General features: G+C 40.8%; 2 protein-coding genes across 2 annotated transcripts in view; both read left to right on the plus strand.

Annotated features, from left to right (window-relative positions):
• The window catches only part of Micos10 (mitochondrial contact site and cristae organizing system subunit 10), a 35,230-nt gene that overhangs the window by 21,103 nt on the left and 1,111 nt on the right, over window positions 1-13,016 (plus strand). The window contains exons 2-3 of the mRNA XM_010614236.2: window positions 10,351-10,398; window positions 11,500-11,609. Coding sequence (XP_010612538.1) covers window positions 10,351-10,398; window positions 11,500-11,609 — 158 coding nt within the window. The remainder of the gene's footprint in view (window positions 1-10,350; window positions 10,399-11,499; window positions 11,610-13,016) is intronic.
• Window positions 1-13,016, plus strand: part of Nbl1 (NBL1, DAN family BMP antagonist) — a 67,748-nt gene that overhangs the window by 21,023 nt on the left and 33,709 nt on the right. The gene's annotated exons all lie outside the window — the stretch shown is intronic.

A 13,016-nucleotide genomic window follows, 5' to 3' on the forward strand; every position in this document is an offset into this window, starting at 1 on the left:
TTTTTTTTTTTTCCCCTGCCTAGCCTGAAATACTGTTGTGGAAAGGTAGAGAGAGGGCTGTGGAGAGACCAAATGGTTTTTCAGACAGATGAGCAAAGATGAAAAACCTTGGGACTCTAGGTCTAGCTCGGGGGGTGGGGGTAGAGTCCTTGCTCCAGGCCCCTGGGTTCCATCCCCAAGACTTCAAGCAAAACAAAACAAACTCATATCTCTTACTGAAGTGGCCTCCTCCTAACTGCCGGCTCCATCACATCTGTTCACATTCCGCAAAAAGTGAACTCTTGTAACATGGACACATCCGGCCTATTGCTTCCTCCTTAAATCCCTTTTTTACTTCCCCATTGCTTATAGGATAGAGGCCATGACCCTTAATGTGGCATAAAAGGCTGTATTGTTTTATCTCCTGCTTCCCACTTGATAATTTTAGCAACAAGAAGCTCCTTGTAGCCCATTTCTCTCGGTCTTCCCAAACTCTCCGGGATCATATGACTACTTCCTTATTGCTTTTAGCACATCCTTATTCCATCGTTGGACCTCATGTTTCTAATTATCAGTTGGCTCCAACACTAAATAGGGACCTTAGCAAAGGCACTTGTTTCCCATGTCTGAGTGTAGTGCCTGGTACACAGTAGGTACTTATATAATCAGGGAACGCCTGTTCAGTGTTGGCCAGAATGAATTTTGGAAGGTCGTTTGGCCTTCTATGGTGAATCTAAAATTAATTTTAATAGCTTCATACCCCATTGTGGTGTCACATGCCTATAATCCCAGTTGTTCAGCAGGCTGAGGCTCAAAGGTCACTGATGAGGCCAGCCTGGGCAGTTTGGCAAAACTCTTCCTCAAAAGCAGGAAGGGGGGGTAGGGATATAGCTAAGTGATAAGAGCATTTTCCCAGCATGCACAAGGCCCTGAGTTCAAATTCCTAGTATTCCTAGTACTGAAAAAAAGTTTCAATGAAAAGTCTAGGCCACTGGGGTTCAAATCTCAAATGTGTGACATGAAATATTAGTCACTTAACCTTTCTGTACCTCAGTTTCTTTATCTATTGAATGGGGACTTATAAAAGTTCATTGTAAAGATGAGGTAAGAGAATTTAATCGAGGAACATAAGTGCTTTTTTTTTCCCCTCCAAGGCTGAGGATGGAATTTAGGACCTGGAGCATGCTTAGGCAAGCACTGTACAACTGAGCTACCTCCCCAGCCCTTTCCCTGTAAAGAGGCTATCACCTAGAGAAATTACAGTGGTGCCTTGGATTGTGAACTTAATTTGTTCTACAATTTTGGAAAAGGTATATTTGTGTAGGAAAGATGGCTGTGGTTGTGTTTGTCACTCCATGCAGAGTTTGCAAACAGAAACAAAATTTTGCCAAACATTTTGGTTTGCAAACCAAATTGTTTGAAAACAAAACTGTCTGTTAGCCAGGATACTACTGTATATCGTTGCCTAAGAACTGAAACACACAACTGGTACATAAGCTAACCAGTGCTCACAGTCATGTTTAACCTGTTTTATCTGAGTCCATATGACCCCATAACTGGATTATAACCACTGTGTAACACTTCCATTTTTCAAGAAATGAACACTATATACTCAAAAACTGATGTGCTCTAGAAGTAAAGAAAATTTCCCCAGTGTCTTCTACTTACTAAATGCTAGTAAATGCTGATCAAGTCCATGTGTAAAAGGAAAGAAATGTTTGTTTCTCCATTGATTTTTAAAAATTTTATAAGGAGAACAAGGAACAACATAATAATAATGATGTCTACATATGGTATAATGAAACCCTGATTCTCATTTTTACTTTGGCTAGTGTGAGAATCCAGTTATTTATTGACAGAGATGGGGAGGAGCTAGATGTTAGGAAAGAAGGGATGTATTGGAAATTTGAGCAGTTTGTCAGCCTCAGCCCCTTTAAATTCATATTATCTCCACCTAATGCATGGAGCAAAGTTATTTCCTGGGCTTGCTTTGTTGGCAGTTTCTCATTGATTCTAAGTAATTTAGGGTTTTTGGCTACCATTTCTTTTAAGTCCAACGTCTGTGGTTTCTTTTCTTTTCTTTTTGATACAGGGGATGGAACTCAGGACCTTGTACTTGCCTTCAGGAGGGTGCCACTGAGCCATAACCTTGGCCCAATATCTGTGGTTTCTGTTGTGTCCTTGGGGGACCGAAAGTAACAGTTGCAAATTACCCATGTACCTGTACTGTTACAATCCCCAAAAACATTTTGTTAGTGTGAGTAACAATAGACCAGTACTGCTGCTGTGCTGACCTCTCTCAGGTTTAGTTAGCCCATGGCTTTGGAGTAAGGCAGTCTTCATTTGAGTTCTGCTTTTTCTGCTAGGTATTCTCTACTTAGGCTAAGTCACTTAACCCTTCTGAATTGTTTCTTCTGTAAGATGAAATCATAAAGAGGTACAGTGTCCGATACTATAAATGTTAGTATCTCCAAGATACTAACCACTCCCCATAAGTGCGATGTGAACCTTTAATTTTATCTCATCTTAATATTAATTCTGCATCTTTTTCCCCATCCTCCCTTTAATAACCTTCAGGCTTCTCATTTTCCTAACATACAGTATGCACTCACATGAATATATTATATTTTTAACCAAAATGTCTATAACTGTGTTTCTTGTTTTATGTACTCTTGAAGTTGCATGGCTGTCAGAATTCTGTGAGTTGAATCGTGTGCACTCATTTAAAAGGACCAGGACCCCTTTGTGAGTTTGGTTTTTCTTGAAGCAGAGCACTCCAGTAATGACTTCCACATTTACCTTCCATATCTTTACTTCTTTCTGCTGACCGGTTTGCTTGTTCTGATAGAATCCTGGTAATTGATGCTCACTGAGAAATTCCTACAGATGGTCAGCCCCTGTCTAGTCTGGACGGCCACAGAAATGTTAAGGTCTTATAAAATAGGCACCTTCTCAGTCTATTTCCTATTGACCCTGCAGCAGTATTGACTTTTGAGAAGCTTATTAACACAGACTGAATTTGCCATTGCTGGGTTTTTGGTTTGGCACATTTTCTTGGTTAATTCACATGACTTGGCATTTACACACGGACACCTGGGACAATCTGTCTTTGCTTCAAAGGATTAAGTAACACAGTTTGGAGCTGACTTGTATAACTAATTCTTTTTCCCCCATATATTGGGCCCCAAGCATCTTTCATAAATCAGGAATGTTTCTTGGAAATGTAATTCTCACCACACTCAGTCCCAAGTGTATTTTTTCTACAAAACTACATTCTTGTTTGTTCTGTCTTAACAAATGCATTTGATGGTTGTAATAGCACTGATAGAAACATGATAGTGCAGGAAAGCATGCATGATATGAATAGGTCAATTTGATTTAATCCATGGTCAGAGCATAAATACAGCCTTATGAAACATAAGACAACTCTGGGCTGACCTGTATTACATTTTAAAGCAAAATGATCTGGTTCCGCAGTTCTAAGGAATATCTATGTATTATATATAATATATATCTGATATATTCATATAAGTAGTTGCTAATGTAAATGAAATATAATCAACTGTTGAGAGTAAGAAAACACAGGTTCTGACTTTGAGCTGTGGCTCACCCACAGTGGCCCCGTGCAAGCCAGTCAGTTGTAATTTAAGAGGGGATTAACTATTACATTATACTTTTGACATCTTTAGAGTCTTATTGGGGAGATGACAGAATTTAATACCGCTTACTGAACTCTGTGTCAGACAGTACTAGACACTTTCTGTTTTCATAATACAGCAACCCTAAAGGTTTTCACTCCGCAGCTGAGTAGGCTGAGGCTGAGCACGGTAAAGTAACTGACCTGAGTCAAATAGCTGCAGGTGCACCACAAGCAGTGGTTCGCTCCAGTCCTCTCTGGCTGCAGCATCAGGGTTCTGGCCACCCCACGTGTCAGGAGAGTGCACTCCTCAAGTTTTAGAAGCCTCGCCTTTTCTTTCAGACATGTAAGAATGAAGTTACTTGGCTCCCAGCTTCTAAGGTCTTACAGACTTCCTAGAAATGCCTGTATCTTCCCATACTTGCAAACTGACAGTTGAATACAGTACTCAATACTTTTGCTTATTCCTTTTGCGGGGGGGGCATAGTAGGGATTGAACCCAGGGCCTTTGCACTGATCTGCATCTCCAGCTCTTTTTTAATTTTTAATTTTAAGACAGGTTCTCACTCAGTTGCCAGGATGGGCTCAAATTTGCAGTTCTCCTCCCTCAGCCTCCTAGAGTGCTAGGAGTACAGGCATGTACTTGATGATACTTCTTGATATGAATTATACAGAATAAAAGAGTTGCCTTGCAATTATAATTAATTTTTAGACGTAGATTAAAATTTAGCACTAATAACTATACCTTAGGCTTAAATATCAGAGCCATGTTTAAAATGTTAAGTGGAAGTTGGGGTGAGATTTTGTGTGTGTGTGTGCTGGGGATCGAACTCAGGCCCTTGCGCTTGCGAGGCAGGCACCAGAACTGCTGAGCTAAATCCCCAGCCTTGAGATCTTAATAATTATCATATGATATGAAGCAAGGGGACCTATGATCTATTTTTTTTAATGTGCGTGCCCCGCCTGCCCCCCACCCCCACCAAGGCCTCGCCCTTGCCAGGTGGGCACTGCTCCACTGAGCTACATCCCTGGCCCTGGTTTGGTTTTTGTTACCAGGTCTCACTATGTTGCCCAGGCTGGCCTTGAACTCCTGGGTTTAAGGCATCCTCCTGTCTCAGCCTTCTGAGTAGCAAGGACTGCAGTGTATACCATTATGCCTGGGTTTTCCCCCTAACTTTTTGTAGAAATGCTTCGAAGAGTTTCTGTGTGATTTTTTGTTGTTCTTCAGTGTATTTTCTTAATTGAGAGTCCATTGGTGACTGCAGCTTTTGCTAAGTTGATTCTGTAGGAGCGTGTATTGCTCCAGCTTGTTCTGTTTAGGGACTAACTTCCAAAGTAATTTCTACAGTCAGATTATATAGCCTGCTTGTTAATTCCTGCTGGTTATGTTTGCTTCTAATTATTTGCTGTGGAGTAAATCTTAATGATCTGCAGCATGGTGAGAGCAGATTTTTCTAAATGTGAAATGATGTTGCATTGAGTAACTAGAAATTGTCCATAACTGTAATGACTATCAACATAGATTTTCCTCCCTTCTTAGCACAAGGTTGCTAAAGGTGTACATTGATGTACCTCTGTTGGTTATCTTTTTACGTTTTTTACAAAGCCCAGCTGGGCAGAATATAAGGCAGTATTGTGTATGTAGTTAGTAGGAACAGAGTTGTCTGTTCTTTTTGTTATTAAAATAATGTCACATGTTCTTTTAAGGAATTGCTTCTTCCTAAAAATGTGTTTATCTACTAACCAGTTTTATAATGTCCTTTCAGGCACTAGCATGCATTACATTGCATTGTTAGGTTGATTTGGAATAATTTCTTCTTAAAATAATTTGCCAGTTCTCTCTCCTCTCCGAAAGAAATGGTTTCAGAGCATGGGCTCTGTGCCTAATGTCAATTCCATAAGGCTCCTTGTGTGTGTGTGTGTGTGTGTGTGTTTTCCTTCCCCTCCTTCCCTTGACAACTGGACTTTGCCATTAGGAAGATGTGTACCTATAATCAGGCATTTCTTTACTTTTGGGTTATTTGTCACTTCAGACATACAGACTTTTAAGAACAGGCTTGAGTTGGGGGAGGCTAAGTTACATAAACTGTATTCATGGTTAAATATTTGCTTCCAGGGGAAAGGTGAAAAATGCTTTGTACTTTTTCCTTTGGCTTTTTCCTCCAAAAGAGCTTGTCATGCAACAACAAGAAAAAGTGGCCAAAGGCAGAGAAAACTCTTCTCTTTTCCATGTTGGTTTGTTTTTATTGTAAGACAAACCTTTCATGTTTTATTGTTATAAAGCTTAAACCTGGCCTAGAGGTGCCAATCTTTACTGGAAACAGCTGCACAACTGGTGTCCCCTGGTCAGGTGGGACTTTCTTTGAAGCAACATGTTGCCTTTTAAAAGAGAAATGAGCATGTGAGAACTTGAATCTGTAAAACTCATCAGCATTCCGCTATTGTTTATCTCTTCAGAAACTGAGATAGCTAGCTTTAAGTAAAACCTCACAATTAATCATTCTGTGGGTCTTTTTTTCTAAGAGAATAGTCTTGTGTCTTAAAAATATAGAAAAGGGGATGTTTCATTGTATGCTGAAAAATCACTCTTAAGAATTGAGGCAGTGGCCTTTCCCTTTAACCAAGACCACAGGGCACATACTTTTATATCTCTTTTTGGCTGGTTTGAATTGTGATTTTGAGCTCAGATTTGTACTTGCAGATAAATGCCTTTAGTAGGAGCAAAACTGAGTGGTTGGATATACATCTGAATTCTAAAGATGAAAGATTTGTGCTTTTATTGATTGATGTTGAAGTGTTTCTCATATTTTTGATTGAGCGATACTAGTAGCAGTGGACTTAGCATCACCACTCTTGGTCTGCTGCTAGGAAAAGTTGAGCATTGGAGAGCTTTCTTTCCTTGGGGGAAAATAGAAGAGACAGGCATGGAGTCAGAAGGACCAGAAAAATGCTGAAATATTTTCCTTTTGGGCTTTTGATTTCTTTGCCAAAAAATTGCCTCCAGATGGAGAAGAGCAAAAGCTCTGATTGTAAGCCATTATGTTTTTACTGGCCTGCCTCCTCATCCCGTTGCCTGGTTTGGAATCTGTAAGCCAGTCCAAATCCTTTACCTCATTTTCTAGTACCAATTTACTGTCTTACTCATCTTCCAGCTGCATGAGATGAGGCAAATCGCCTCAGAATTGAACCCTCTGCCATTTTATAAACCAAGCAATGGCAGATTCTTGGCCACGGAGGATCAGTAATCAGTGGCTCCCATTTCTCTGAAGTTCTTGAGTCACGCCTACCAGGTAAACTTGTATCTGTGATATGCTTGGCAGGACTAATCTAAGAATTGAAGCAAGCCCATTTGGCTTTGTGTAGACTTGTTACTTCCAAGGTTGCCTAACGTTCCGGCTGTTGCATGTGGAGTGCAGTTTGTGTTTTGACCATATCTGGCTTCACTGGCAACAGAAGTCTGAACACTACAATTTCCCTTGGGCAGTGGGATTGTTGGGGTTAAACTGGAGGGAAGTACAGTGTCTGCACATAGTAAGTACGGTAGCATTGTAGTCTGGCTGACTTGAACCCACTTCACTGCTCTCCATTTAATGAAAAGATTAGCCTTGGGAGTGGTTTTCTGTTTCTGGGAGAAGGGATAATACCATTTCAGCTTATTTGATTTAAACAGAAATTTTTTGTTGTTATTGGGGGAGGGATATTGGGTACTACTCATAGGTGATATTAAAATGTTAGTTCCTTTTAGTTTTCATTATGGAAATGGAAAGTGGGATGACATAAGTAGTACTGCATTTTCAAGTTGGGCACCAAAACAGGCATAACACATGGATAGGGCAAAGTAATGGTGTTTCATTAAAATTCGAATTTGTGTAGGGTGCAGTCGTATATACACAGATACATGTAATCATGGGTTCCGTGAGTCTGGTGTTCTGAGAAATGCATCGCCAGGTGATTTCATCATGGTGTGAACATCACAGAGGAACTCACAGCGATGTAAATGGTTCTGCCTGCTGCACACCAGGCTGTGCCGTGTGGCCTGTCATCTCTGGGTACAGACGGTGCAGGTATCACTGTGCTGGGTACTGTGGGCAGTTTGTAATGCAGTGGCAAGTATTTGTGTATCCAAACACAGAACAACTACAATAAATATATGGTATAAAATGTGCAGAGGGGTACACTGGATATAGGGCACTTCCCAGGAGGGAGCCAGCAGGCCTGGAAGTTCTCTGGATGAGCCAGAGAGTGGGTACAGAGTGAGGGCTGGGGCGCTGCGGTACAGCACGGTGGGTTTCATATATACTGTGCTACTGTAAATTTACTTTAAAAATTACTTTCTTTCCTTATTGGTAGTAACCTTAGCTTATTTTAACTTTTTGACTCTTACAGTTAAACTTAGTGTAAAACACCTATTGTATAGCTGTACAAAAAAGTATTTACTTTGTATCTTTATTCTATAAGCTTTTTCTATTTAAAAAAAATTTTTTAAATACCTTAAAACTAGAACACACACATACACATTAGCCTGGGGCCTACCCAGGGTCGGCAGCGTCAATCCCTGGCTTCTCCTGCACGCCTTGCCCGCTGGAAGGTCCTCAGGCACAGTGAAGCACAGGCCTCTTGTGGACTCTTCTTGCGGGACCTGCTAAGGCTCTTAAGCCAGGGACACTCTTTTCAGAAACGTGTCCGTGGGGGTTTGCTCACTTAGGTTCGGTTTGGGTTTGGTTTTGGTTTTTTTTCTCCTCACTGTAAATTTGCTTGTAAGCAGATAATGCACCATGAACATTCATTCCCTTTTGTTAATAATGAAAACCTTTTGGTGTTAAAGTCCGTATTTTCAAACTTGTTAAGGTACTTGTTGAGGTCTGCAAAAGCTTCTGCCAGGCTCTTCACTGTGGATCTTCTTGGATATCCTGTCTCCTGAAATTTTCTTTTCTCCTGGCTCTTCAGTTGTCTGTTCCTGTTTTAGTTCCATTGTAATTTTCTGGTGCCACCATTGTAGAAGTGGTCTGTTTTTGACAAAAATGTTATTTGTCACAAAAATATACTGGTACAGGAAGAAACAATCATGGCTACATGTGTATGGTAGGAGAAAGTATCAGAAATATTTCTGTGTAAATAGCATGAATACTTTCTTCAGTTGGATTGTATAGAGGTACAAAAAGAATTACTGGGATAAAAAAAAAGACAAAGATTAGCTTGCTCACTCGTGGTGAAGTTGTCTGTGTTTGGAGCAGAAAGACTACCCTGGCTAACTGAGAAGTACTTCGCATATTTAAACTATACTTCCCTGAAATCATAGTTAGAGGAGAAATTCTTGGAATTTTAGCAGCACAAATTGGAAAATTATAACAAGCCAGAATCAGGGCCTTTATGTGGTGCCCTATTGTGAAGAGTCAGGCTCTGTTGGACTGTGCAGTACGTAGTAAAGAGCATCAGAAACAAAATCGAAGACAATTGCCTGCTAGTCTGAAAAATCAAAATAGTCAGATTTTGGCTCTCCTCTTTGGCCTGTATTACTTTTTTGTTTTATTGAGAATGGGACATGTATCAGTATAGTATATGAAGTAATTTTTTGAAAACAATTTTACTATACTTTGTGAAAAAAATAGAGCTAGCACTCAAATCTATGCACACAGCATTATTGAGGCTAAATTTATTAAACACACGCATTGAATTTTTTCTTTTTTAAGACGAGTAAGAAAATAATAGTGCAAGTAATGTATAAAATCATGAAGTTGGCATCAGCATGGCCAAAGCTTGACAAATGCTGGTAAAAATGAGGATTTGAGTCTCTTTTAACCTTTCCCCAAGTTTAGATTCCTGTGACAACTGATTTAAAAAGCAGTATTAGTGGTGCTGGGGATATAACTCAGTGGTGGAGCGCTTAACCTAGCATATGTGAGGCCCTGGGATGGATTCCCAGAATCCCCACCCCTGCAGACCACTGAAACAGGCTCTCGTTTCTTATTTATTTATTTATTTAGTTAGTTAGTTAGTTAGTTAGTTAGTTTCTTATTTACTTATTTAGTTAGTTAGTTTGCTTGCTTGCTTTTTGAGACAGGGTCTCGCTATGCAGTCAGGGTGGCCTCAAACTCATGGTGATCCTCCTGTCTCAGCCTTCCCAGTGCTGGGATTATAGCATGTGCCACCACACCCAGCTCTCCTTTACTTTAAAGGATAGTGGTTAAGGATACTGTGTAAGTGCATGAGAGGCTCAATCCCCACCTTGGGGTCTTGTGGGTGGGCTTCCCAGTTGGGGCACTGTGACGTGCGTCCTAGTACAGCTTTGGGAACTTGTATGGATTGTGCCTTTGTATCTTCCTCAGAAATGGTAGACATTACTCAGAATGCAGAAGTGACAAGGGGAGTGTCCCGTCAGCACAGTGTCTGTGGCGCTTTGGTTGTCGCTCCCCTGTGAAGTAGGTAGGAGGCTGCATGCTTGCTGTACATAGGGTCAAGAACAATCTCTTGGCTTGTTCCCAAGCTCACACCCTCGTGGGCTGCAGCTTGTCTAGACAGAATGTTGGGGATAAAGTTTTTATTTCCTATTGTGGCCGGGAGATCAAAGACATCTATAAACTCTCTGACCTTTCATGGTTAAAAATGAGAAAATCAACTCTCAAATTATGAAAAGAGCAACCAGTTTTATGCTGTTCACGTTTAGGAAATGTTAATGTTATCTTTGTCAGATCACTATTATATAATTTAACATATTTTGTTCTCTCTTTGTGTAGGTACTGGTTTTGGATTAGGAGTTGTTTTCTCTCTTACCTTCTTTAAAAGTAAGTGTGACTGTTACTAATTTTTCAAAATAGTGTCCACCATGCGTGGTGGGGGTGGTCAAGGGCGGTGTACCCTATGGCTGTCAACCTGCCCACTCAACCCCTAGGCCAACAAAGAGCATGGAGTCCATTGTGGTCAGAATGGGCTGGACATCTCCAGCATTCCCCCGGGCACTGAGTCAGGGTGCCTGATATCTTAAATATGATATCACTTGAAAAGCCTGAGCTTCGTGCCAGTGAGTCATTTGGCCAAATCTCCATGCTCAGATATTTGTAATTAATTTTTTTCTAAAGGAACTTGAAAATGAGAGTCTTGCTGGTAATAAAAACAAATGGAGCAGAAATGCACATTCTCTTGGCCAAAAATTCTAAGCAAAGGACAGGCAGCATCCCTTTCATTTTGTGGAAGAACATCTGAAGTTTGGATATTGAACAAAAGCCAAAGGGCTCACTTTGACCCTCTTCCGTGAAAGACTAGCAGTTGCTACTTAACTAGAAAATCATAATTAATACACATGGCTGATGTGAAATAATCACAGATAGACTGGTTTACATGAAAACCCTATAATTTACTACAACTGAAGTATGTAAGTATTGGTGAGATTCTTTCCTGCTTTTATAACTAAGCACCATACTAAAAGGATTGTTACTTCTTATACAGTTAATAAATCAAACTAGCTGGGTTTGGTGGTGCATGCCTATAATCCCAGCACTTGGGAAGCTGAGGCAGGAGGATTGCCATGAGTTTAAGGCCAGAGTAGGCTTCATAGTAAGTTCAAGTCCAAGAAGAAAGAAGGAGCGGGGAGGGGAGGAGCAGATGATTAGAATTGATAGAAAAAAATGTATCTGTTGTTTTCATAGCTGGAGGAATGTCTCAAACCTAGCAGTATAGGTACTTAGTAAATATTTGTTAAATTAATTAGTTTAATGATAACCCCCTTTTGTGGGGAGACATTGATGAAACATTGACAGCAGTATGTGGTATTGATATGATGTCTGCTGAATATTTTTTTGAACCCTAAGCTAATGTATATAAGCGTTGGGAGGCTTTACCTTCCTGTAATGGTTCCCTGTTGGAATTTTCCTTTTTCTACTCAACAGGAAGAATGTGGCCCTTAGCCTTTGGTTCTGGCATGGGACTGGGGATGGCCTACTCCAACTGTCAGCATGATTTCCAGGCCCCATATCTTCTACATGGAAAATATGTCAAAGTATGTACAGAATTGATATTTCTCTTTCTTGCAGAAGAAAAAACAGTTTCTCCTGAGGCCCTGAAGAATTGTTTAGAATGTGTATGAGTTGTAAACTCTGTTGTTGTGATACTGCTGAGATCCCAATTTCTCTTTGGCCTGTAATGATGGTGACACTGGTTTGGTGCTAAAGGGGCTCCCCTGAGCCTTCCAGGCGCATACTGTGTTCAGATGTGTATCTGCATGTTAGCTGACTGGAACTGAAGTTACTGCCAGTGGTCAGAGTATTAACTATCTGTAAGTAGCATTTTTTGCTTAAGATCACAGGGTCTGTAAGCATCTCACACATATGACCTAAACTTAAACACTTCTGGGATTCTGCCATTATTCTGCTTTTTTTATTGAAGAAAGCAGGCTTGACTGTATTATATGAGTCTGCCAAAGTCCTCGTCTATAGATGGATTTTAATCATACCAGTGAGCTGGGAAAGAAACAAGTGTAGCTTCATAAAATTCCCATGTGCAGCAGCTTTTTTTTTTTTTTCCTTTCTTTACATTATTGACTACAGTGGGGCTTACGGGACAGAAGTGGGAGACTCTGTGCTCATTTTTGTATCCTGAGGGTCTGAAACAAAGTAAGCACTGAAGTAAATGTAACAGGAGTGAGTGAAGTAGGTTGTATATTCCATTAGGTGTAAGCCCTGTAGGCTTTGGGCTTGCTAAGGCATAACCTTTACAGCAGTCTAACCTCCAGTGAAGAACTATGCAGCACCACATGCATGGAATCCTCCAGTCTGCAGCGGTCCCTTGGGCTTACATCACTGTGATGGGGGCAGCATCGGCGCCAGGAGACCCCCCACTTGCTTCCTCTGGTCTGGAGTTACTTCACTTCCAAGCTTCCATTTTCCATCCATTGATATAAGGGCAATCATTTCTCCCTATAGAGATTTTGTTCATTTTGTTTGGAGTGTGAGGGTGCTGGAGATTGAGCCCAGGCCCTTGTGCATGCTAAGCACATGCTCTACTGCTGAGCTGTACCCCTAGCCCCACTATAGGGTGGTGTGAGGATTAAATGTGCAAATGTTTTTTAAGCAATGAGATTATATATATATAGAGAGAGAGATAGAAATATTGGTTGTTATAGTTGAAGCCAACCAAGAAAGGGTGATTGATTTGTCCATTGTTCTACCATAATAACAAGTAGAGCGGAAAATGTGGCACAAACGCGTGCCCTAATTTGTTGAGCGCTATAGCCAGAGTCACAAGATCTCAAGTAGTAGTTCTCCCCACCCACTCCATGTGTCGGGGTGGGGAAAGGCCTGTTAGTGAACCAGCTCAGTGCCAAAGCAAGGGCGAGGTCTCCAGAGGGCTAGTGCATGAGGAGCTGATGACACGCCGTTCCCCTCCCTGTCTCTTCGCTCTCCTGGTA

The sequence above is a fragment of the Fukomys damarensis genome, unplaced genomic scaffold (genome assembly GCF_012274545.1).
Source record: "Fukomys damarensis isolate Sample0158 unplaced genomic scaffold, DMR_v1.0_HiC HiC_scaffold_23, whole genome shotgun sequence".
In the NCBI taxonomy this organism is placed as follows: Eukaryota; Metazoa; Chordata; class Mammalia; order Rodentia; family Bathyergidae; genus Fukomys; species Fukomys damarensis.